The sequence below is a fragment of the Eptatretus burgeri genome, chromosome 10 (genome assembly GCF_056783735.1).
Source record: "Eptatretus burgeri isolate ZD-2024b chromosome 10, Ebu_testis_v1, whole genome shotgun sequence".
NCBI lineage: Eukaryota > Metazoa > Chordata > Myxini > Myxiniformes > Myxinidae > Eptatretus > Eptatretus burgeri.
Window position 1 is genome coordinate 13863311 of NC_140970.1, and position 27057 is coordinate 13890367.

Here is a 27057-nt window from a genome sequence, read left to right on the forward strand (position 1 = left end):
TCAGTCACAATGGAATGAACGAATCCAATGCTGACGCCCACCTCGTCTGCAAGTTTTCTGATCGTGATTCGATGATCCTGCATCAGCAGGGTTCTCACTTGGTCAATGACGATCTCATTTCGGGATGTTGAGGGCCTACCAGAACGTGCTTCACTTTCCACTGATGTGCGACCATCTTTGAAGTGGTTGTACCACTCTTTTATCTGTGTGGTGCCCATTGCTTCGTTCCCAAAGGCTGTTGAATCTTGGGGATCGTTTCCACTTGGGAATCACAAAGCTTTACACAAAATTTGAAGCAGTAGCGTTGTGCAAGTTTTTCCGCAATTTTGTCAAAAAGGAAAATCCGATGGCGCTCACTTACACTTCCTCACTCATCGACGGTCTGTCGGCGACTGACAGCTTCTGCAGGTGGGAAAATATTCACACATATGGATTAGGATCGCCTACATACGTGCACCAAACCACGCCTCCCTAGCCTCATTTGTTTACACACGAAAAATTAAGGTCGGATACTTTTTGAACACACCTCTTTTATATATATATATATATATATATATATATATATATATATATATATATATATATATATATATATATATATATATATCTCCCTCTCTCCCTCTCTCCCTCTCTCCCCCCCTCCCTCCCAAAACAGTGCAGCACCCTCCTCCCAAATCTCACTCTCCCCTCCCCTCTCTCTGTCTATGGACATATCCGGACAGTGGTTATGGCTGTACGGTGTTTGCCTCCAGACATGTCCGGACAGGAGTTTGTCTCCTGACTGTGTTTATAGTATGACTGGTAGAAAATGGATTTCAGACATTCTTTTGTTTTCATCTTCACTGTTATTCCATGCAGAATCATATTGATGAAACAGTATGAATCGTAATTAATGCTCCACCGCACATCTGCCTTCCCTTCCTCTCACCTCACACTGACTTCCCTTCTCCCAGCTCTCCTCGCTCCCCATCCCTCTTCTCTCCTTTCCCCTCCACATCTTCACTTTCTCCGCTTTCCCTCCCCCACCTCCCTCGATTTCTCCCCCCCCCCTTTAGTATAACCGTCAGTGAAGCAACGGGTGGTATTTGCAAGTAATAAATTTACAAGACATTAAATCATTTTCTTTCCTGCTTATTTTAACATCCGCAATTATTTCCTATATCCTTGTAGGATTGGTCGGGGAACATTTTTGGCCGAAGTCCGTCACGCACCAGCTGGCCAGGCCTAACGTTGGAATTAAGGTGAGAGGTTCTGAAATCTAGTTCGGGTGCCTGCTCTTTACAATAGCAATAACTCACCTACTCTTCGTGAAGGACACTGTGGGATCTTTAACTTCCACCAACAAGCATGGATGGTGAGTCATCTGGCTTAACTTCCTTCCAAAGGATGGTGCACACATTGATGCATCATATCACACTGCCTGCAAAATACGAGGGTGACAAATTTACAGCTGGGTTGAGATTCAAACCCAGACGAAACAGCATAAGTTTAGTGCACATACCTATGTAAGCTATCCTTGGTTGCAGTCTGAGTGCTTAACAGATCGGGAATCACGCAAACCCATCTTATATACCTCAAAGGTAAGCAAGAGTACTGCTGCACAATACAGTCGGAGCAAACACCAAAAAATAACAACTATGAATGCTGATATTATGAATATTTGGGAATTCCTTACTGCAGGAGTAGGAAGAAAGGGAAGGGTGGTGATATCAAAGTGATTGTCTTCGTTCTAACTTAATCCATAATATTTAAATATCCACCACCTAACCGACTTTCTTATCACGCAGTGTGGTGCAAATCCCTTCTTGAAATCACGGATATCCAATATCTTGATCAAGAGAATGTATTACATTATCGTGAAATTAGACAAGCACACAATTGGAGAAGAAAACGAGACCGATTAGATGGAGTATTTCTATCATTCCACTTTGCCCAAAGCACTGAGAAAACAAAAGTGAGCATTTGCTGAAAACCGAGCTATATTCATTGAAATGTCATGAAAGTTAATGCCCTGGCCCAAGAACTTTCTGAAAGTGTGAATATTGAATTGAATGTATTAATTTCCATGTTCACGTTGGGGGTTCTCTGTCATTTAACCCAGTGAAAGTAAGTCTTTTAGGGGGCGGGTGTGAAGGTCTAGCATGACAGAAAAGTCCGTGCAGAGTTCTAAAGTGCTACGATGCAATTTATTTTTCAGCAAAATCGAGAGGCGTCTGAAATGCAAGCATTGCTTTTATCTAAAAGGAAACGAGCCAACCACTTAAAGTTGTGTGGCTGTGGGAATTTCATCAGGGGAAATCAGGTGAGGGTGGAGTGGCTCTTGGCACTTGGAAACTATACTGTGATTACAATGCCATGTGGTCATTTGCCTGCTATAAATTCAGAGCAAATTGGTCTTCATTATTCCATCATGGCTGGCACAGTTGCTGTCAAGTTATTTTAAGTATACGATTTCACAACTTTGGTCATGATCACCTGTGGGCATGCTGAGGGTGATGTTTTTTTTTTTCGTTTCCAAAGAATGGGATAATGAGATGGATGTGGGTGAAGAGCAGGCAAATGCGTCTCGATAGGTGCTAATTTCAAGTCGTCTGTGCATATATAATGGAGTGAACTGGCTTTAAAACATGAACTGGCTTTGAAACAAAACCACAGGAAATAATTTCTACACAATAGACTTCTTTTCTAATACCCCACCTTTGACATGAATGAAGTGCAGCAATTCAAACTTACGTCACAAAGACTAATTTCACTCATGATGTCTCATAGAATAAGATTCTTTGGAGTCTGTACTTACAGCTACAAAGTATTTTTTTAAAGAAAATTTGAAGAGAAAGTTGATTAAATGGCAATATGTATTCGTCCTGACATGGAAGAAGTTCTGTGCTTATTAGGTGCAACTGCTCAAGGAAAAAAAGAAATATATATATATATATATATATATATATATATATATATATATATATATATATATATATATATATATATATATATATATATTGTTGAGATCCAGGTGAGGTCCACAGCGATTAAGGTCAAGCTTTGTTCATCACCGATCTTGGGAGAGAAGGTTTTATTTCACATCAGACATATGCATATGGAGACAACAGGCTTTGAACACAATTGTCCACCCAGCCTAATCCTCTGGTGAGCGGTCTTTCGGTACTGCCTTATATTCAATTTACTGCGACCTTTGAATGACTGCGTGTCAAAGAGGATTTATTACCATTCATTAATCTATTGCATTCTTCTGTCAGTACTGCTGATAAGAGAGCGCAGAGAGTGCAGAAACAACACCCTTGATTCCCTTAAAGAATTTTAAAAGGTAGCCTCCTACATGTTGTTTAGGCCTTAACAGTTCTGGGCAGTAGTCCAACAGATTCCAGGTAGCTCAGCTGCCCGATTAGCAAGGTCATTCAAACGGTCGACAAGGCCAGCTGTGTTGTAACAATGTCAAAACAAGTTTCTTGACAGTGCACAGATAAACTAATGGGAAGATTTATCCTTTCCCTCTTTCCAATTGAAACTCAAGAGTTTTAACCAAACACTAGTAGACATGTTTGGTTGCTGTTAGAGTACATACAATCCCCGACATTTCCCTCCTCTTGTTTCTTTGAAACATTTGCAAAAGAAACTACAAATGAAGAAAAGGAGCATCCGCAGGCCGGCAGGTCAGCAGACAGCAACCTCCAGTGGGTGGCCATCCTTAGGTTTAGCTCCAGATGGACCAAAACGATCGGGAGTTCCACCTGCGCCCCCTAGCCCAAAAGGGGGTTCCTACCCACTTTCCAACCGGTCCACTAACACCCCAAGTCTTCAACAAGGGAAATCGGGAAATATCGCAACATTTAAACATAGAATATAAGAAAGCCAAGCACTCCCAAAAGCTGCTCGTACAAGAATTGCTCATGGCTAAACAAGAATGAAGTTATACAGGAATATACGTTCCATTAAATATTTGATTATATATATTGCCGCTTAATGGACTTCATGAACAACAAGTAAGGCAGTGTTAAAGTATATAAATGTAATGTTCTTTATGAACAAAGCAAAAGAATATTTGATAAACTACAAGCCAGAGTATAATGAAGGCACAACTTGCCAGCAATTACCAACAAGGCAAATCAAATGGTATTTCTACCTAGCCCTTCAATTGGTGCAAGCAACGAAAGACATTCGTCCAATGTGAGTTGAAGCAATTTTTCATCACTCGGAGGAAGCCAAAGTAATGGATCGGCGACTACTGCAAGGTTACAATATGTTTCATTGTTCATGGGTTGGGGTGACATGGGTGGGGTACATAGTATTGGAGTGGGGGGTAGGTGTAAGTGCAGGGAGGTTTGAGGAGGGCAGCAGTCCAGCGGTGTTCACCGGGGCCATCTCCGTCTGTACTAGCTGGGTACTGGGCTTTGTTGTCCATCCTGAAAAACACTTTCCAATGGCCTTTTGGGCAATTACCTTGAAAACCATCAGTAATATAAAGGCTGCCACGATGATTATCAGGATTGTTATAAAAAATCTCAAAACACTTCCTCCCCAACCCCCAAACAATCCCTTTAACCAGCTACTCATGTTATCACCACTGTAGTCTTTATATTTGCTCGCCTCTTTCCTTATGTGACCCGCGAGGTCATTAATGTTTTCTGAATTATCTGGGATGTACGTACAACATTCTTTGCCAATTACAGCACATGTTCCCCCTTTTTCAGCTAGAATCATGTCTAAAGCTATTCTATTTTGCATTACAGTAGTCCTTAATGCGACCAGCTCCGCGCTAATTTTCTCAAAACCATCAGCGGTATCATTTCCCATTATTTCCAATGTTGATGCCATGCTGATAAGTTCCCTACCTGCAACCCAGGCCCCATATCGGGGGAAAATTATCATTGCTGCATATGCCCCATCTGATATAGCTCTCTTACGTCGTGTCCGATCTATCTCAGAGAATGGGTCAGTGATCAAACACATGTGCGGTACGACGTACGCAAGATAACATGAACCGCCCCATTTGTTTGGCAGCCATGGGTAGGCTCTATACCCACACACAAAATATGTGCCATTAGATGCAACCTTCGGATATGTTCCATTCTCTCCCTTCCTGTTGGCTGGTAAGTCACTTATCTCTATTGATATATTACAAGTGGAGTTCCCTGCCTGAAATCTGGCATGAGGCTTTGTCCAAGTAAGGCAGATAAACCCCATACGCTTATATGTGATTCTGAAGTACGGAGGTCTTTTCTTTAAATTAAAAGGAGGGTACCACGCACCTGTAAAGTCTACACATGATGAGTTACTGGTTGTTTTAGTCAAATTAAAATTGTTGTACCAAGCAGCACCACAATAGTCTATTTCCTCAAATGGGATCACAGATAATGGCAAACCCGTTTGTGAGGAGTGCGGGAGATAAGCACACACCCAGCACTTAGTCTCATTACTCAATGTAGCATATTTGTGCGACAAAAGTAAGAATGTATTTATCCCATGTACTCCCAACTCGTGTAAATGTTCAGTGTGGTTCCCAATTGCTCTTTTCCCCCTCTGTTGGATGGGTTGGATTGTCCAGTTTTCAATTTGCCCTTCCACTTCCCAGCTTCCCATCCATGAGGCAATTATGGCAACTAGGATTTGCTGTAATGGGTTCATTCTTGCACAATCTCCTCCTCTGTTGGGATGGCAAGTTTGCAGTGTGAAAAGTGTATCCAAGCAGGCTTACCTTCGCACTTTACGGCAGTTGGGGTGGTCAGCAATACCTGAAACGGTCCCTTCCACCGTGGTTCCAAGGCCGTTTTCCTTGTAAAGTGCTTTATCAGTACGTAGTCTCCTGGCTGGAAGGTGTGATACGGCCTTTCCACCGGCTCGGGTAAGGCCTCCTTCACTCTCGTGTGTATCGTCCTCGCGATCCTGGAGAGCTGTTTACAGAATGTCAGCATGTTTTCATCCATCATTGCAATACTCAATTTGTTTATGTCGGTGGGGGCAGTTACGGGAAGTCGCATCGGCCTTCCCATTAGTATTTCATGAGGGGATAACCCTGTCTTCCGGTTCACTGTGGATCGCATGCTCATTAGTGCCAAGGGTAATGCATCTGGCCACTTCAACCCTGTTTCCGTTGTTAGTTTCGCCAGCTTGTTCTTTAGGATACCGTTCTGTCTTTCCACGGCGCCTGCTGACTCTGGATGATAAACACAGTGAAATGCCTGTTTTATTCCCAGTGCTTTACATGCTGCCTGTGTTAGTTCCCCCGTAAAGTGCCCCCCTTGATCATGTGATATTTTGTGAGGGATGCCAAATCGGCAGAAGAAGCTTTTTAACAAGTGCTTCACAACGGTGGCAGCATCTGCCTTTGTACATGAGTATGCCTCTACCCATTTAGTGAACATGTCTACCACTACCAAGACATTTCCATATCCGCATGATGGTGGCATATTTATAAAGTCTATTTGTAGGTGCACAAAAGGACCCCATGGGGGCGGGTGGGCTCCCGGCTGCCCTATCTTATCAATTTTGTGTTGGTTGTGTTGTTGACATATCTGGCAAGTTTTACAGACCCCTTCTGCTATTTTCCCAATCCCTGGGGCATACCATGATTCTTGGACTTGTCTCACAGTCCCCCTCTTGCACACATGTCCATTCAAATGGGCCATGCGTGCAAGCCATGGAAGGATTTCAACAGGTGCTATTACCTTCCCCTTGTTTGACCAAAGTCCATTGTCATCCGCTGCTCCTCCCGCTGCTTGCCACTTATCATGGTCCTCCTGTGTTGCAGCAGCTTGAATTGCAATAATGTCTGACAAGCTGTATTGGTGCAGCTTGATTTGCTCTTTCGCCAATCGTGCCTGCATTATCGAAGGCAAAGGCAGACTAGCCGCCTCTTTTGCAGCTTTGTCTGCTTTATCATTACCTTTGTCAATGTCAGTTGTCAGTTTCTGGTGTGCACGGCATTTAATAACTGCGATTTCCGCTGGCAGTGTAATGCTTGTCAACAGCTCGGACACCAAACTGCCATTCTTTATTGGTGTTCCTGCTGAGGTAAGAAACCCTCTCATTTTCCATATTGCACCTTTGTCATGTACAACACCAAAGGCATAGCTAGAGTCAGTATATATGTTCACCACGGAATCGGCAGACAGCTCGCAGGCCCTAATAAGGGCACACAATTCCGCCTGCTGGGCGGAGAAATGAGAAGGCAGACGGGACGCTTCCATTAATTCGTCAATCGTACACACAGCGTATCCTGCATGCCCCGAGCCATCTAGTCCTCGGTATGCCGAACCATCAACAAACAAGGTGAGGTCCGGTCGCTCTAGTGGTTGATCCTTTAGATCCGGGCGTACAGTGGATACTTACTGGATCGCCTCCGTGCAATCGTGTGGGTCGCCGTCGTCCTCCGTTGGCAGCAAAGAGGCTGGATTAAGAACGTTGCATCTTTCAATCTGTAGATTCGGTTGGTGTAGGAGAGTCGTCTCATACTGCATCAGACGTGTATTGGTTAAATGCTGTGTTTGTTTTTGTGTGAGCAAAGCCGCAACACAGTGGGGAACCCTTAGAACCAGCGGGTGCCCCATTACAATTTCCGCCGTGCGTTTCACTGCATAACTGGCTGCAGCCACTGCTTGTAAACAAAAAGGCAGGCCGCGTTCGACCGGGTCCGCCTTCGACTGAAGTATGCGATTGGTCGTTGGTGGTCACCGTGCGATTGTGTTAGCACAGCCTGTGCAAATCCCTTTGTTTCATGAGAGTAAAGGAAGAACGTTTTGTCATAATCCGGTAGCCCCAGAGCGGGAGCCACCGAAAGTGCTGCTTTTAATTTTGTAAAGCATTCCCCCATCTGCTCATTCCACACGATTTTATGTGGCTGGTTTCTCCCGACCACAACATACAGTTCCTTAGTTAGGATTGCATAATCAACAACCCATTGTCTACAGTAAGTTGCCATACCTAGGAATCGCATCATCTCCTTCTTCGTGCGAGGGTGGGGGACCTCCGTGATCGAGGTTATCCTCCCTTTGTCCAACTCCCTCTTTCCGTGGGAGATGTAGTGTCCCAGATACTTGACCCTTTCTTGGACCATTTGCAGTTTGTCTTTGTTTACCTTGTGGCCTTTTGTTGCTAACGCCCGTAGCAGCTGCAGCGTATCGTTTGTACACGCTGCTTTATTTGGCGAGCAAATTAGCAAGTCATCCACATACTGTAGCAGGACTGAATTACTTTTGAAAACAACATCTTCTAGATCTTTGTGTAGAGCCCGCGAGAATAAAGTTGGACTGTCTGCGAACCCCTGGGGCAACACAGTCCATGTGTACTGACGGCCTTTGTACGTAAAGGCAAATAAAAACTGCGATTCCTTATCGATGGGTACACTAAAAAACGCAGAGCATAAATCGATGACTGAGAAATGAGTGGAGTTAGCGGGAATAGATGTTATCAGTCCCTCTGCACTAGGTACCACGGGGTGAACACCTTGAATTATCTCATTCACTTCTCGCAAATCTTGGACAAATCTCCATTTATCTTTCTGTGGTTTTTTCACTGGCAATATAGGTGTGTTACACGGACTTGTAGTTTCCACAATTATACCCTGTTCCTTCAAGGATTTAATTACGGGTGCAATGCCAGCCTCTGCCTCTTTACGGAGAGGGTACTGGCGCACATTTGGCAAAGGCATTCCTGGTTTGAGTTTAACCACTAGAGGCGTTGCCCCAATGATTCGACCCACATCATTATCATGTTTTGTCCACAATTGTGGTGGGACCTCTCCCATCAGATTTTCCACCTTTTCTATCGTGTTCATCATTTCCAATGCCTTTTCCCGCTTTGGTGGTAAATTAACCTCTTCCACCAGTCCGTGTATTTCTTTTTCCATAAGGTCACAGATCCATCCTTCGTTATTCTCCAGCTTATGCACTTCCCAGTGCACTATTGTTTCTGTGCAGCTCACTGCTGCCTCCTGTAGGCGGTAAACCATAAATCCCAAATCCTTTGGGTGATATCCCTTTGCTGTAGTCATTGTTGCATGTGAGGTTACTCCCGGCGGATACTTTGTCAACTGCCTTTGCTCGTCTGTGAGCTTAACCTCCATTGCGACACCTTCCTTACCAACCATTAGGCGGCAAAGCAATAAATCATTACGTGTTTCCAAGTGCGGAGCAATTTTCTCCGCAAATTCAATGTCATCCCCTCCTGCATCATAATAGATTGTACAATGTGGAGGGTTATAGTATGTGTGCATTGTCACTTGTGCATTGTCTAACCACGTTTGCATTTCCTTATTTTCGTCTGAGATAAGGTTTAGGCATGACCAAGCATTTCTAATTGGTTCCTCCGGCAGTCTCCACCAATAAACAATCGGATGCGGTGTCATCAGGTTCATCATTGCCAAATGTGTCTTATCCCTGGGAATATCAACATAAACCCCTCCCTTTGTACATGCTATCGTGCATCCTAGTTTACACAACAAATCTCTACCTAGCAGATTAACTGGCGTAGTGGTTGTGAGAAGGAAAGCATGTTTCTCTTGCAAAGGTCCGCACCGTACTGGTAATTGTGTTGTTGCTTTTAAAGTCTGTACCTTACCCCCTAATCCTACTATTTGTACTTCGGTGTTTGATTTTTCAACTCCTGGCAGTTCCTTCGCTGCGATAGTAGAATGAGTGGCTCCCGTGTCGACTAAGAAAGGAAGCTTCTTACCCGAAACATCCAGAGTGAAGGTCGGCTCCTCTGTTGGTGTTAGTGTCAGCATAGCTCCCTGCAACACGGGTCCACCAGCGGTGTGTCAATATGACTTACGACCCTGCAGCCGTCTTGATCCACCGTCTTGAAACCCCGGCCGTCCTTGAGGGCAATTCCTTCGCCAATGCCCTTCCTTCCCGCACTGGAAGCATTCCTGCGGTGGCGCTGTTGGTTGTGCTCGGTTTTGGCCTGCTGCAGTTTTTGAGCGTGTTTGTAGAGGCGATCGTGTCCAACCTTGACCTTTCCCTACCTGTTTCTTGGGTTTCCCTCTTCTCGGTGCCGCCGGCGGGGGCCTTTGTTGGATTCTCATTCGGCGATCCCACTGTCTAGCCGTTTCTTCGTCTTCTGAGTCTGTGTCATCTTCCTCTAGCTCCCACTTTCTCCAATCTTTATTCTTCCTTTGCTCTGCCACTTTGTCTAATAATACCATTTGGAACACTTCCTCTTTAATTTTTGTTTTCGCGATCTCCTTTTCTTCTGACCGGGATGAACATTGGTCGGCAGCTGTACAAATCTCAGTTGCTGGTCTTGCCTGCCAGCCGAGCATTACATACTTTAACTGCTTCTTAATCTGGGGTCTGAGTCCTTCCATTAGGAAGTTCGTCAACGCTCGTTGTGGTATTTCTTGTTCAACTTGGAAACCCCCATATTTCAAGAATGCCTGCACTAATCTATGCATGAATTCAGTCGCGCGCTCTCCTTGGCGTTGCTTTGTTTCATAGATCTTATCCCAATCTAACGTTGCCGGCCGCATTGCGCTCTCAATTGCATCATAGAGGAGCTGACGTGCAGTCTGCCTCTGTGCGGCAGTCCATGCCGCTGCTCCCTGTGGCTCCTCCTCTGGCCAATTACCATCCTGTTTAGCCCTTTTCCACACAAATGGGGACAGCACTGCATGGCATAATACTCCAATGTCTCTATGCGAGCAGCGGTGTGCCTCAACCCACTGCATTATCAATTCCTTTGTTGCTCCCACATTCCCTCTCAGTTCTAGTACTCGCTCCTTCATCGATCTCAATTCACTCTCTCTAAACGGTCTGTACACCGATTGAGCTGGCCCTCCTGGGCCTGCTGGAATTATTTCTTGGACCAGGTAGGCAGAGGCTGTGGCCAGCAGTCCCATGGCTCCCAGGTCCGGATACAGACTTGGTGTGCTATTCACACACGCAGGTGGAACACCTGCATTGTTTCCCTGGTCTTCCCACCTCTGCACTGCAGTTACAGGGGTGGGAAGATTTCCCTTTACTTGCATCCCCTTAGTTTGTGCTCCAATTTTCTCGACTTTTTGTTCCACTAATTTTCTAGCCACCTCATTTACCTGTAAGGCTTCTTCCTCCCACATATCATACGCTCGCATGTCTGGCTCAGGTTTTATTTTATCATTCATTCGATGTTCTAGCCGGCTTGATAGATTATCTACGATTTCTGATCTTAGAGAACCCCACCTTGGGAATGGGTGTGGATCCCCTTTTGTCCACCTTTCCCACAATGCCAATTGAGTGCATGACTTAGGTCCATATTTTTCATACATTAATCCCGCAGCTGTATTCGGGGGTGGGGCATCTTTATCCACTATTGATTTTGACGTCTTATTTCCCATATTTCCTTATTTCACTGATCCTTCCTAGAGTTTTCTTGGGCCGGGTTAGTGTTCTCCGCCTGGGGTGTTTCTTCACACTCCCAATGCACACTTCCCGCTCCCTCACCCTCCCAACGGGGTTTTCACACCTTTCCCTCCTCTCAATCTCCCGTTCGGATCCTGGCCCTGGCGTATTCTTGGGTCTCCCCCACGGTATCCCAAAGGAGTGTCCTGGGGTTCCCCTCAACCTTCCAATGGGCCCTTACCTTCCCGGGTACCCCTTTCCGATGTGCAAATAAACTTCCTTCTCCCCTGGTTCGTTTTGAAAGGGCAAGGACAGATCTCAGAGAGCAACGAGTATCCCCAGTGTGAGAAAGGAGGCAGCTTTCTTACCTTTTCCTTAAGCTGGCCGGCTCTTTCCTCCTTTGTCTCACCAGGGCTCTCGAGCTCCTCCTCGATCCGGCTTGCCCCCCGCCGACTACGCCAATTGTTGAGATCCAGGTGAGGTCCACAGCGATTAAGGTCAAGCTTTGTTCATCACCGATCTTGGGAGAGAAGGTTTTATTTCACATCAGACATATGCATATGGAGACAACAGGCTTTGAACACAATTGTCCACCCAGCCTAATCCTCTGGTGAGCGGTCTTTCGGTACTGCCTTATATTCAATTTACTGCGACCTTTGAATGACTGCGTGTCAAAGAGGATTTATTACCATTCATTAATCTATTGCATTCTTCTGTCAGTACTGCTGATAAGAGAGCGCAGAGAGTGCAGAAACAACACCCTTGATTCCCTTAAATAATTTTAAAAGGTAGCCTCCTACATGTTGTTTAGGCCTTAACAGTTCTGGGCAGTAGTCCAACAGATTCCAGGTGGCTCAGCTGCCCGATTAGCAAGGTCATTCAAACGGTCGACAAGGCCAGCTGTGTTGTAACAATGTCAAAACAAGTTTCTTGACAGTGCACAGATAAACTAATGGGAAGATTTATCCTTTCCCTCTTTCCAATTGAAACTCAAGAGTTTTAACCAAACACTAGGAGACATGTTTGGTTGCTGTTAGAGTACATACAATCCCCGACATATATATATATATACATATACATATATATATATATATATATATATATATATATATACATATATATATACATATATATATACATATATATATACATATATATATACATATATATATACATATATATATACATATATATATACATATATATATATATATATATATATATATATATATATATATATATATATATATATATATACATATATATATATACATATATATACATATATACATATATATATATACATATATATATATACATATACATATACATATATATATACATATATATATATACATACATATATATACATATATATATATATATATATATATATATATATATATATATATATATATATATATATATATATATATATATTTACGGTTCTCGGAACCGTATGCATTCAAACATACAGCTGACCGAAAGTTAGTTATGCCATTAAGTATATGTGTAGACAGAACCCCTCCTTGTGTTTAGTGGGAAATTGAAGGGGTGCGTTGCGATGATTTTTTAGTTGGGGTAATACATCTTTATTTCCCCTCTTATTTGAACACCAGCACCTTTTTCTCACTTTCCGAGGCGAAATCTTTGTGAGGTACCTTTTTGGCGAGTGCAGTCACATGTGTCGTTTCCCTGGTATCTGTATATGCTCAAACTGAGGTGAGTGATCTCACTGTAAAGGAGGCATTCGATGCTGTGCTCGAGTCTGTTGAACAGTTGTAGATTTCAATGTATCGGCTGGCATTGATGGGGAGGGTTATGAGATATGTGTTGATCCACATGGTCATGGAACTGTGAACCAAAATAGCATCAAGTTTCTTCACTTCTCAAAAAGTCATGGACTTGGGTGGCTGGTTCATGGTTTAAGCACCCACAGGCTCATCGCTGGACTTGGTACTCCAATGGTGGTGGTGTGGCAAAGGAGATTGACCATGTGCCGTTGATGGTTGCTGGAGGATGACCAGAACTGCAGGGTCTACCGGAGTGCTCAGTTCGTCAATACTGACAACAGGCTTGTTGTACCAACACTAAAGTTGCAGCTTACATCAAGGAGAATGGTACCATCCCAGCCTAGGCTGGATGTTGGCAAGTTTAAGGATGAGAGTGTATCTGAGGAGTTTGCAAATAGGCTGAGTGGGGATTTTGGGGGGTCTGGATGTTTTGGGGAATTCTAATGAATTGTGAAGTGCTTTCAAGACTACCATCCTTGATGTTGCCAGTGGATGTCTTGGAACCCACCGTCAGGCAAAGAAGAACTTTGTCTCTAAAGGGATGCTGGACACCATTAACCCAAGTCGCCTGGCCAGGCTTAATGGCAGAGCTAAACCAAGTTCCTCTTGGTTGCAGTAGGTTGATCAGCATCTCCAAGAGATGGGGATGGGCCAGGCATCTGCCTGGGGGATGGTCAGACAGAGGCCCCTGGAGTAAAGGTGGAAAGTGGACACAGCGCCGCGCTACTCAAGTGCATGCTCCAATACTTGACTTGACCTGAACTGTTCAAGGAGTTGATGCGTAAAACTGTATATGTGCTGAGGACAGACAAGGAAGCCTAGGTGTGAGGAATCTGTGAAGGGGTGGAGCATCACCTGTAGTCAAGTGTTTCTCTCTTAGTTACAGAGCAATTAGTGCATTGTTTTTCACCAAGCCCACCCTTCGGTGAACTGCAGTTCGAGCGGAAGGTGGTGGGGTCTTGACAGAGGAGTCTGAAGTGAAGGCCTTCTGTGCCAGTTAATTTGAGCGTCTGTACCAGCCTAACCCACCAGCTGTTGAGCTGGACATCAGGGGTGTAACTCTCCCAATTGTTGACCCTCCAATCAACTGTGAACCACCTTCGTTTGTGGAAACACAGGCTGTGACGAACCAGTTGAAATGGCGTAAAGCTCCTGAGATCTGTGGCATCCATGTTGAACTTCTCAAGGCTGGTGGAAATGCTGTTCTTGTGTCGTTGCATGCAGTTCTGTGCTCTGTCTGGAACACAGGCATCATTCCAACTGAATGGAAGAGGTTCTGAAGAAGAGAATTTTCCATCAGATTAAACTGAAAATAACCCTCATCATCTAATGTATCCCAACTATGACTGCCTTCCATCGAGATGAGTGTCTGTCCCTCTTGGGACTATTCATGGTTTTTTGAATAGTGCTGTTAATTACAATACATTAAATACAATCATATTTTATCCCTTTATGGATTTTCAATTCATTTATGGCGACTCTAATTTCTTTTTGAACTTCCTCAAATATTTGTGGCAAAGCACAAGCTAATTGAATCACCCAACTTATCCTCTTTGGAATATATTTCAGGAGTGTTAAATAGTTCTTACATACACCACACACCTCCTCCTCCTCACTCCCCTGCCAATGAGTAACGATGGCACATCATTAGCACACAGCGTGCATGAAACATATATTTGAGCCTTGTGTCTGTTCATCAGTTCACAAGTCTGTCTTATATCCTGCACATCATTCTTTTTCCTGTGTAAAGCTAATTGAATGGAATTAACAAAAGACTTTGCAAGCATTTCTGGATGCAAATCATGTCAAATTGATATAGCGATAACCTCTCCTGACCTCCATTTTATAATGTGGGATAATAATGAATTTCTTTATAAGCTGGAGCATCATGTTTGCAGTGAAAATGAGAGAAAAAGAAATCGATTATCAGTTTGACAAATGAATTATTGTTTTTTTTAAGTTTCTTTTTTGTACACAGTTATTATGAATTCTGTTCATTAGTCTCTTATGGAATATTCAATCAATTATGCAATTAAGACAGTTTCATTATACGTTCATTTGATATCACAGTTTTCTTGACATCTTTCTTCTTGTTAAAAAAAAAATCAATGGAATAAAATCTTCGAAAAACAACAGTTAAAAAGTTACTGTTGGAGGAGAATTATTTTCCCTTGAGTCTAGAAGTATAAAGAATGTCAAGAACAATTGCAGAGCTTTTCTGCCTTGCTTGATGGTGAGCTCAAGGCGAAGTGAGAGGTAGTCAAAAAGGACAGAGTGAAAATCTAAAGGGAACAGTCAAGGACAAGAGCTTTAGTAAGGAAACACAAAAAAGGACTTTGCTTTATCTCAAGCTGCAACTTTTTAATTGTGACTCCCTTTTGAGTGAACAAAAAGACATAATACACATCAGATACAAACGACCCCCTACAAGTCAAACAAATGTCGGAACAACTAGCTTTTTCAGCATCGAGACAAGCCAGAAAGTTCAAACTGTTGTTTGACATGAGAGACCTTGAGAAGAGAAAATTGAGTCACAATGCCAAGGATAACGTTTTGGATGAGAGAGCAGGTATTTGGCAACATTTGCAATCCTGCATGGCATGTATTTACTTTTGGGATAAATGCAAGACAGTAGAACAAACAAACATTAAGTATTGTTATATGGGGGGGGGGCATGGATACAGTGCCTATAGAAAGTGTATACCCCCTTTCAAAATTTTTACCTTTGTTGCCTTATAACCTGGAATTAAATTGCATTAAATCAGACTTTTTCCACCTTTATTTACACACGGTAATGCACAACTTCCAAGTGAAAAACAAAATTCTACAAATTTCAGAAAATTAATTAAAAACACAAAACTAGAATATCTTCATTGGATAAGTGTCCATCCCCATGAGTTGATACTAGGTGGAAGCATCTTTGACAGCAATTAAAACAGCTCTGAGTCTGTTGGGATAGTTCTGTATCAACTTTACACACCTTGATTGAGCAATATTTGCCCATTCTTATGTACAAAACTGTTCAAACTCAGTCAAGTTGCGAGGGTAGCGTTGATGGACAGCAATCTTCAAGTCATGCCACAGATTTTAAATTGTATTTAGGTCGAGGCTCCGACTGGTCCACTCAAGGACATTTATCTTTTTGTTACTTAACCACTCCAATGTAGCTTTGGCTGTGTGCTTCGTGTCATTGTCATGCTGAGAGGTGAACTTCCATTCCATTTTCAGCTTTCTTGCAGAGGGCAGCATGTTTTCCACTCAGATTTTCTGTATTTTGCTCCATCTATTTTCCCTTCCATCCTGACAAGTGCACCAGTCCCTACTGATGATAAACATCCCCATAACATGATGCTGCCACCACCATACTTCGCAGTAGGGATGGTGTTCTTTCTGTGATGTGCTGTGTTGGGTTTGTCCCAAACATGTTTTGCATTAAAGCCAAAAAGTTCCATCTTGGTTTCCCCAGACCACAAAACATTTTACCACAAGGGTTCAGAATCTCTGAAGTGGTTTATTGCATCCCTCAAATGGGACTCAAGGTGGGCTTTTTTGAGTAACGGCATCCTTATTTTTCCACCCTATTGTACAGGCCAGATTTTTGGAGTGTTTGGGATATTGTCAATGCACACTGTGACCAGTCTTTGCTATAAAGGCAAATAGCTCTTTCAAAGTTGCCATTGACCTCTTGGTGGCCTCTTTGCTCAGTCTCCTCCGAGGTTGTTCATTCAGTTTGGAGGGACAGCCTGGTCAGGCAGGGTCTTGGGGGTACCATACACCTTCCACGTCTTAATGATTGTCTTACCTGTGTCCAAGGGATATTCAAGGCTTTTGAAATATTTTTATACCCATCCCCTGAGCTGTGCCTTTCCATAACTTTCTTTTGAAATATCCTTAAAGCTCATGGTTAAGTCTTTGCTGTGAAATGCACTACCCAGGAGAAGAAACCGACAGGAACAGCTGATTATATTCTAAAATAATCAAAATCCTGACAGTTTAACACAGGTGGAGGCCAATTAACTTGGTGTGTGATTTTGAAGGTGATTGGTTAGGGTTAGGGTTTTTGAAGGTGACAATTGCTCTGACAAGGGGTTGCGCACTAATCCAACCAAGACATTCTAGTTTTGTATTTTTCATTAATTTTCTGAAATTTGTAGATTTTGTTTTTCACAGGGAAGTTGTGGGTTATGATCTGTAAATAAAGGTGGAAAAAGTCTGATTTAATATAATTTAATTCCAGGATTAAAGCAACAAAAGGTGAAGATTTTGAAAGGGGGTGTAGATTTTCTATAGGCACTGTAGATAGGTCGTGTTAAGAATAGTATGAACAATGTGACTCGCTTAAATTTATGCCTGTCTCAGGGAAACTGTCAGAGGTAAGTCGAATTGTAAAACATGTATACAAAAAAAAGGGAAGTGGTGAGTGTAAACCAAGCAGAATAGAGTAAGATAGTATTGCAAGACAGGTCCTCGCCCTTCCACAGATCTCCTAATGTCTCTGTTCCCCATAGTACAGCGGATAAGCACAATAATTGTGCGTTTTATGAGAAAAGCATGAATTTTCGGACATAGTTAGTGAATACCATAAGGTTTATTTTCAGATGTGGAGGGAAGTCAGATTTGACCTCTGAGGACCGTGAGAGGTAAAATCCAAGATGGCCACCAGTCCACCGGGTCTAATTTTCAAACGCGTTTAATTTTGCAACTAAACAGTGTAAAAAAACATTTAAGGTGTCATTTCCAACTGAGTTTGGAATGGCCATTCGTTAGGTGATACTTTTGAGATCGCCAGGAGCCAAAGAAATGCATTTCGATGAAGGTCAAGGTCAAATTACATTAAAAAAAAAACTTTTGGACATTATTTTGGTAAAGACAATGGATTGGACCTATGCAATATAGCGAAACTTCGCTTCCATTTTGACACTATAGGGATAATAATACAAAAAAAATTAACAGAATAGTCCCATGCTGCTCGTCTATTTAATACTTTATTAATGGCAATGATGATGATGGTAATGGTTGTGATCAAAATCTAACAGCCTCTAGAATAGAAGCACAGTGCAGTGCACTTGAGCGCAGCTTTGGCACATTTGCACCGTCCAGTGCCTCCTTTCTCACAGCGACAGTGGATCAATTCATGGCACGATTTTGATGCTTCGGGAAGAGTGGTCCAAAGCGGCTGCCACCCAGTTGTTTCCTTTGTCCAGCCCCAGTCAGATGGCTCTGGCATCTCTGGATCCAGGACCAATGCCTGGTTCCAACAGTTGGCCTGGTAGCAAGTGCGCTTGATGTGCTGTTTGAGTGCTGCCTGCATTGAAGGAATGTTCTATAGAGTTCTAGACTTCTGTGTGAAGAGCTGTTTCCTGGCATCATTCACTTCCGTGCTCTCACTGGTTCGGTCCTACATTAGCACCACAAATCGCTCTCACAGTAACATTGATCCTTCACTGACCTCACTTGGCATGCATAGGAGTTCATTGAAAGTATCATTCACCTCTGGGAAAGACTTCCAAGTTTCCCAGGCAGTCTTCTTTCCTCTGCCAGCGAATGCAGATACAGTGTCACACCCGGTGAAAGTGTGGAGGACTGGGAGAGTCAGACACTGTGTTGGATTCATTGTGGCAACCATTTCGTGAACAGCTATGTAACGAAAGCTTGACCCGATGCCAAAGGCAACCTACAGCTCATCAGGAGCTGTCTTGTTGAATGAAGCCACAGCCAGTACTACCACATCAGTATCAACGGTACGTTTGGTCACCTTCTTACACCCCTTTTGCACAGCATCTACCACATGCAGGAGACGAGTGTCGGCCTCCTCCTGCGAGCATGGGGCAAGGCAGGCCAAGTATGACTCAGCCACAGAGCAAAGGACTCCACTTCCATCTGTTGCATACAGTTCCTTGCCCTCTGCTAGAGGAAGATGAACAACTACGCGTGACAGGAAAGCAAACAATTCGGTTTAGTTCTCATTGCATCGAAGGAAGTCCTTCCAGTTCTTTGGCATCACAGTAGAAGGAGCCACACTTTTCCTGGCGCCCTTTCCCCTCTTCTCTCTTGTTGAGGCTTTGAGGCTGGCAGGTAGGTATACATACCAGACAAGGTCGATGCGGATGCTTTTCTCAAGTTGAGCAGAGATGTATGGTGCAAACACTCTTTCTCCATACTCTTGAAATGTTCTTGATGTTCCCGGATTTAGCATTTGAACCACAGCTGCACCATCAATAATTGTTGCATCAGCCACAGGCACACGATTCTTTTTGAGCAGATCTGATTCCAGGCAGCGAAGTAGATCCAATCCGAATTTTCCCTCCAGTTGACAGAGCTGGTGGGGCTGCCTGGTTTTCATGGGAGAAGAAATTGTCCATGTCTCCGTCTCGTGTTTGACAGGAGATTACAGCCTCGAAAAGCGACCACAGTCACTCTTCAGTGCTGCGAGCTGTGCCTTCTGTTTTGACTTACTCTTGACCGGTGGCCTACTGAACAGTGGCAACTTCTTCTTTGGAAATGTTTGTGTGATAGGTGTTGTACACTGTTCCAGCCTTTCTCTCACAAACTTGGTGTACTGATTGCTTATTTTTTGATAAATTTTTACCTTGACCTTGACCTAAATTCATTTGATTGAATTCTGATACTCTCAAAGGTATCACCAAATGAATGGGCATCCCCAATTTAGTTGGAAATGACACCGTAAATATTTTTTTCTGCGCAGTCTGGTTCCAAAATTAAGGACGTTTGAACATTAGACCCGGGTGACTAGTGGCCATCTTGGATTTGACCTCTCACTGTCCCCTCAGAGGTCAAATCTGACTTCCCTCCACATCCGAAAATAAACATTATGGTATCACCTAACTATGCTAGAAATTTCATGCTTTTCTCATAAAATGCACAATTTGTTAAAATATGAGAGCTTATCCGCTGTACTACCACTGTTTTGTCATTCTCACTCCCGCCCCTCTTGTCTCATGCCCCCCCCCTTGCTGTGCGTTGTGTGTTAGCTCTCATACGAGCCTCGGCAAGGTATACAAAGAAAGAAAAAAGACCAGGTGAAGGACTTGTGGCCAAATAAATGTGCCAGAATATTGCTATATATGCGCTTTATGGGACATGCTACTTTGAATGTGTCATGGGCAGGCATGGCAATTCGCCTGAGGGCTTGCAAAGGAACAAGGAATACGTGGCCTCGTGTGCTGCATCGTTGTCACAGATGGGGTGGGGTGGGCACTGTGGTAAGGCTCCACCCCATACTGTGGAGTGGCCAATAGTGACCAGCCGTGGGTGGTCCAATGAGGTGCTAAAAACGTTGCATCTGCGTGCATGCCCTCTCTCTATTTCATTGCTCCAGAGGAAAATGACCCCACCCGGAAAAGTTTTCACTATCTCCCTGGCATTTCACTTCTTTGTCAATGCTCCTCTTCCTCATTCTTCCATCCTGAGTCACACTTTACCTTGTGCCACACCAGCCGGCATGGGTGATGTCAGACCCAGGACTTTGCCTTGTGCCATGCTAGCCGGCATTGGTGATGTCAGACCCAGGACTTCTTTCTCCCTTGAATATCACATTTCATTGCAAACCCCATTTAATTGTAAGTAATGTCTTCCCACTTTTTGCCTTTCCATGCAAATACCACCAGTTTTGTCTTGTATTGAACCATCCTTGGGGAATCGTATTACGTCAAAAAATGAATGCAATATCAGTTATTAAAAAGAGCACAATAACTTTAAGACCGTTTCAGCATTTGCGGAGGCCTTCATCATAACTGAGGCCCAGTCGGTCTGTGTTAACAGACCGTCTAATGTGCCAGTATGATATCAGGCAGTTATAAGAAAAATTATGAAGAGCTGTAAAAATCCATGGGATCTACATAAATACAAGTTTTGTATGTCTGGTTTCTTATCTCCTCTCACCACTTCACACATCATCACCAAAAACTTCAAAACCATCATTGAATATATATAAAAGCCAGTTCATTTTGGACTATATTTGGACGATGGACAATTGGACTGTGTTCCGGCTGACTGTCTTCGTCCAGTCAAATTAGGAAATAACCCGTCACATGATTCCAACACTATTCAACTCAGAAATATGTCTGAAATAACATATCCAAAATGTAATTGAATACACAGTTGGGAACAGTGTCTAACTTGCATAAGTTCAAAATGGTCGCCAGAAACCGGTTTAATCGAAGTTTCAGCCATTATTTAAGCTATTGTTGTGGTGATAACTGACTATTGTTGTTGGTGGTATCACAAATAGAAGGCCAGTGTATAGCTGGGGCACTGTATACATGGAATTTTGGAAATCTGCAAAAAAATAATTAATTTTATCAATAAAAATGGCTAAATACAAGTGAAAAATTGTAAAATAGAGTATGATCGATGAATAATGAAACATTCGTTTGTCATTAAATTACACTGGTCATAACATGATGATGCATATCCCTACACAGGATATCTGTTACTCTATTCAGATAAATACATCATACAAAATCATAAATAGAGGTAAATCACTTTTAAGCATGATATTGTTAATGGTGTACGTATAAAAATGGATATTGGGTTATGACGAATATGAAACTTTTATGCGACGATTCTATGCATGTGGCCCCGCATGACATTTGCTCCAGCAATGTTAACAGGGCTAACATGGCTAATGGATTGATATATGTATGTGATCCATCAGTGCTATGTACTAGATAAGGCACATATTCATTGTATTATTGTGAACCCTCTCTATTTCCAGGGTGAGTCATGATGTATGAAGAGCTGAGTTGTGTTGCATGCCAGAAATCCATATCGTCAGACCAACCAAGCTCCCAACTCACTGTAAAGGGTTGTGATGGCATCAATAGAGCAATTACAGCCAGACACAGTAACATTAATGCTCTACCTGGACAACATGTCCACCAGAACTGTCGCCAAGTTTATACAAACCTTCATTACATCGAGCAATCCAACCGTAAGAGACTTGGTGATCTTCCTTCATCCAATGACAAACCATCTTTGCGATCATCGGTGGGTTTATTTGATTATGCCAGTCACTGCCTCTTTTGTGGCCAGGGTGATCCCCGAGAAGGCAGGAATCCCGATTTGAAACTCATACCCATCAGAACATTAGATTTCCAGGAGTGTGTTCTACAAGTATGTGACAAAAGAAATGATGAATGGGCGAAAACAGTCCAGGGGAGAATCAAAGCTGTCCATGATTTTCATGCTGCGGATGCCGTATATCACAAGACATGCAGCAATAATTTCAGAACCAACAAAGATATTCCTCTAAAATTTCAACAACATGATGATAATACATCTGTGAAACGTATGAAACGGGGAAGACCTCATCATGTCATGTAAGCTGAAGCATTTAAAGATGTAATGCATAACTTTGAACACAATGATGATGAAAAGACCACCATAAAAGATCTTATCGACAATATGGCAGAGTTCCTTTCAGACTCCAAAGTTCCACCATATGGTCACACTTACATGAAAGACCAAATACAGAAGAAGTTCGGAGATAAAGTCATCATCACAGAGAAGTGCTGCCACCAACATCAGCTACTGCGGCATACCATAGTCAACGTGTGTACCTTCAAGTTCAGGAGTGGATGGGTAAAGCAGCTGATATGTCACCAGAAGATTGGAGCTGGTACAAACAAGGTGATAAATTGTTGCCCATCCTGACTGACAAAGAACCAACTCCAACATCATTGCTGGAGGTGGTGAGATGTAACTGTAAATCTGGTTGCAGTATCAGACAGTGCACATGTCGCAAAAAAATGGACTGGAATGCTCCACGGGTTGTGGACACTGCCGAGGCGTGTGTGCAAATATGTCACAGATCGAAGATGACGATGTTGATGAATGAATGAGCAACATATAAGACTATTGATTCAAGTAGAAACATGTCTGCTGTATTATTTCAGTATTATATTATATAAGTTATATGTGACAATAAGTCATTTGCTTACGTTTACATCTAGTCGCACGTTTCATTTTCATGATTGATCTACTTTCTACTCATGAAGTGTTAATTTGTATATGTAACTTCTATATACATGTATGCCACATAACGAAGTATATGTGATATAGATTCTCATTTTCACGATTATGGATTTGAACATGAGCTTCCTTATTCATATCTTAGGTCAGATGTGTGGATGAATCATTTAAATATATTCTATATGTGATACAGGTATATTCCAAAATCAATTTTTGGCAATAATCCATTGTGAACCAAACAAATTATTAAATATGTCAAAGGTCAGTTATAATTTCAATATAAGGTGATAATGATTGAAATTGGTAGCTTATTCAAACTTTCGAGTTAATTCTGAATCAGATGATTGAACTTACCTTGTTTGACATGCACATGCAAAATAATGTTTTTGCATTAAACTTTATAATATGATGTCTTTTTTGTCTTTCTCATTCTCTCATAAAACTTCCATACACTCTCAACCTCAATCCATGTGTAATGTCATCTCCAGCTGGACATCATGACCTATTGTCCCCATTATGACAAGTAATCTTTCCTAACAATAGCAATACTGGATTTTATTAATGACCATTAAGTTGATTCTAAACGTTTCCTTGATTGTAAAACAAAATCTGACACCAAAATGAAGCTTCTACAACATTTGGTTGTTGATAAATGTATAGATATTGATATGTAGTTTCTCACTATAACTGATTACAGCATCTTCCCATGTCGCACGTTTTTGTGTTTCTGAATGGCCGTAAATCCCCCACAATATTCCATTTAACATAACATTACTGTTAAAAAATAATCAGAGATATGGACTGGGGTGTTTTATCTTGTGAATGACTCGATAGAAATGTTCAGGACCAATTTATGTCACATTTACATCAAAATAACTACAAAAAGCACTTTTAATGGTGGCCATCTTGGATTTGTTTTATAGTTACAAATAAAAATATTTCAATTTGGATTCATATACAATACAAATGAATATTTAGTTACCTCATATAACAGTCTTGTCATTATTGCAACACCTACAGACTGATGAGGAAACAATTGTATGAAGTTAGATGGTTTCACGATTTTTGTGACGGCCATCTTGGATTTATGCAAATTTGACAGTCTTCCCATACTTTGATTCACCTAAACTTTTGATATATTATTCAAGTCACTTTTCTGTGTCAAATAATATAGGACTCGTTACTATTGCAATTTGTGGTGGGTTAACGCCTTATTTGGCCTAATTTGACTTGACTATCTTTGCCACATTGGTTGGCCAGCTCACCCGACTCTGCCCACAATCAAAATCAGGTGGCCGCCATTTGGTGATGCAGCAAGGCTACAAGCCTTAGGCATTAGGCCTTGGGTGTCAGTTCATGACCCAGTGTAATTGGAACTAGAAAACATCTGAAAATGTAAAGATCATCTGCATCCACTTTGTATTCGGACTTCTACTACTACTTCTTCTTCTTCTTCTGTATGCGAAACACGATGAAAACAGACAAAAACTAGAAGGGCACTTGGTAGAGCGCAAACCTCTGCCACACAATGCCTGATCCACGAGAACATATCAGGCTCATAAAATTTTTGAAATACCATACTAAACCGTACTATATCGTTTTTGTCCCTATCTCACAATGGTGAAGAATCACTTTAGAAATTAAATAATTATCATATTCAGATCCAGATTCACATCTTCACCAATATGGAATCAATTTCTCCTTGCCACACACCCAACTTATTCACCAAGTTTCATCCGAATCCGTCAACAACTTTTTGAGATATCGTGCAATATATTAGTTCAGCCACATCTCTCATTGGTGAAGAATCACTGAGAAAATTATCAATTGCGGATCCGGATTGTGATCTTAACTAAAATTAAACCAATTCTTCCTTGTCACACACCGATCATGTCCACCAAGTCTCATCCGAATCCATCTACATCGTTTTGAGATATCTTGCTACATATCATTTTTGGCCGGATCTCTCAATAGTGAAGAATCACTTTAAAAATTCAAGTAGTCGGATCCGGATTTGGATCTTCACCAATACCTAATGTAGTGGTTCCTAACCTGTGGTACGCGAGGGCCTTCCAGGTGGTTCACGAACACTTTCAGGCTCAACCTTAAAAAAAAATGATTTGGCCTGATACATCTGGGAACCCTGACACACACTTGGCGCTGGCAGTTATCCCGCTGCCTCCATACTGTGAATGTGTAGGTGTCTTTGCACTTGTCTGTGTTTATCTTCACTTGTTATTATATTGTTTCTTTATTTATTTTTTATTTCTACATTTCTTTCTTTATTTCTTGACTATTTTTTTTTCCACAGGATTTGACAACATGCCGAAGTGAAAGTATGACCCGACATACAAAAAGTATGGTTTCATAGCAATCGAACATGGAGGAGAAGCTCTTCCGCAGTGGTGGTCTGCATGAAGTCCCTTTGCAATGAGGCCATGAAACCCAGCCTGCTCAGACGTCATCATGAGACAAACCACGCGGACAAGAAGGACCGAGATCAGAGCTACTTCCAGTGACTTGGCGAGAACGTGAAGCGGCAGTGCCTGGACAAGACTGGCCAGTTCTACCAGAAGGGTCAGGGATTGTCGCTGGCTCTCCCGGGGGAATACGATGAGGCGTCTCTTTGAACTGAGGGATGAACTCCTCGTAATCTTCACGGAGAAAGAACACGATTTTCAAAAAGATCTGGAGGACGAGGAGTTTATCTCAAGGTTGGCCTACATGTCGGACATTTTTGGGGTCTTCAACCACTTAAACCTGTCATTCCAAGGGTCCAACTGCACTGTCTCAGACTTCATCTCGAAGCTGGGAGCATTTGTCCGGAAGTTGGACCTCTGGATCAAGAACGTGAAGAGCAAACGCTACGGAATGTTCGAACTCCTGACTACCCTTGAGAGTGAGCCCAATGATGAATTTTCCCAAGAAATCGTCCGTCACCTCTCACTGCTCAAGACTGAGTTGATGCATTACTTCCCAGACATTACATGTTGTGCCAACATCACCAATTCGTTTTCCGTTGAACCAGGCGATCTGGCTGTCAGGACCGGGGAACAAGAGGAGCTCATAGATATCCAGGCTGACGAGACAGCAAAGACGAAGCACAAGGAATGCTCTCCTATGAACTTCTGGGTGACCATGGCCTCCTCGTACCCGACACTAGCCCGTCACGCTGTTCCCCAACTACTGATTTTCCCCTCTACGTGGGAGTGCGAGCAGGGGTTGTCAGCCATGATGACCATCAAGTCAAAGAATCGGAACCATCTTGCTGCGCCCGGGCATGATTTCCAATGTGCTGTGAGCAAAGTTATGCCCCCCATCGACCAGCTGGTGGAGAAAAAACAGATGCAGCCCTCGCATTAAATTTTGTTCTTTGTTGACAGTTAATTCATTTGTGTGTTCCACTTGTGAATAAATTGATATCTTATCGAATTGAGTTTTTCTGGAACCAGGTGGTACGCGGCGACGGTATGGGACCTCAAAATGGTACTCGACCAGAAAAAGGTTGGGAACCACTGACCTAACCAGTATGTCCTTGTTATACACCGAACCGGTCCACAAAATTTCATCCGGATCCGTCCACAACTTCTTGAGATATCCTGCACACAAACAAACAGACAAACAAACAAGAAGACGACGTCATGCAGGGCATGATATTTGCAAAATTCGTAAAACAAATTTGACCTCAAAAAGAATTTGAGATTTAATTCAATGACCAAATTTGCAACTCCTCTTCAACTTTCATGTGAATCGGATGAAAATTTAGGACTTTAGAAATCTCACCCAAGTTGTTGACCTTTGGCCTATGTTGACCTTTTCATCTAAGTTGACCTCAAACATAATTGGCTCGTTGATATAAATCCTCTTGAAATTTCAAGTCAATCGGATGAAAATTTAGCATTTTAGAAATCTCACCTCAGTTGTTGACCTTTGGCCTA

At 42.5% G+C, this 27057-nt stretch overlaps 1 protein-coding gene across 1 annotated transcript; it reads left to right on the forward strand.

Moving 5' to 3' along the window:
* Nucleotides 1–1168: 1168 nt before the first annotated feature.
* Nucleotides 1169–26482, forward strand: LOC147017962 (zinc finger BED domain-containing protein 5-like). Its single transcript, XM_085899930.1, has 2 exons — nt 1169–1241; nt 25431–26482. Exon 2 carries the CDS (start codon nt 25733–25735, stop codon nt 26480–26482), a length of 750 nt encoding a protein of 249 aa, XP_085756056.1. The 5' UTR covers nt 1169–1241; nt 25431–25732.
* The last annotated feature ends 575 nt before the right edge of the window (nt 26483–27057 follow it).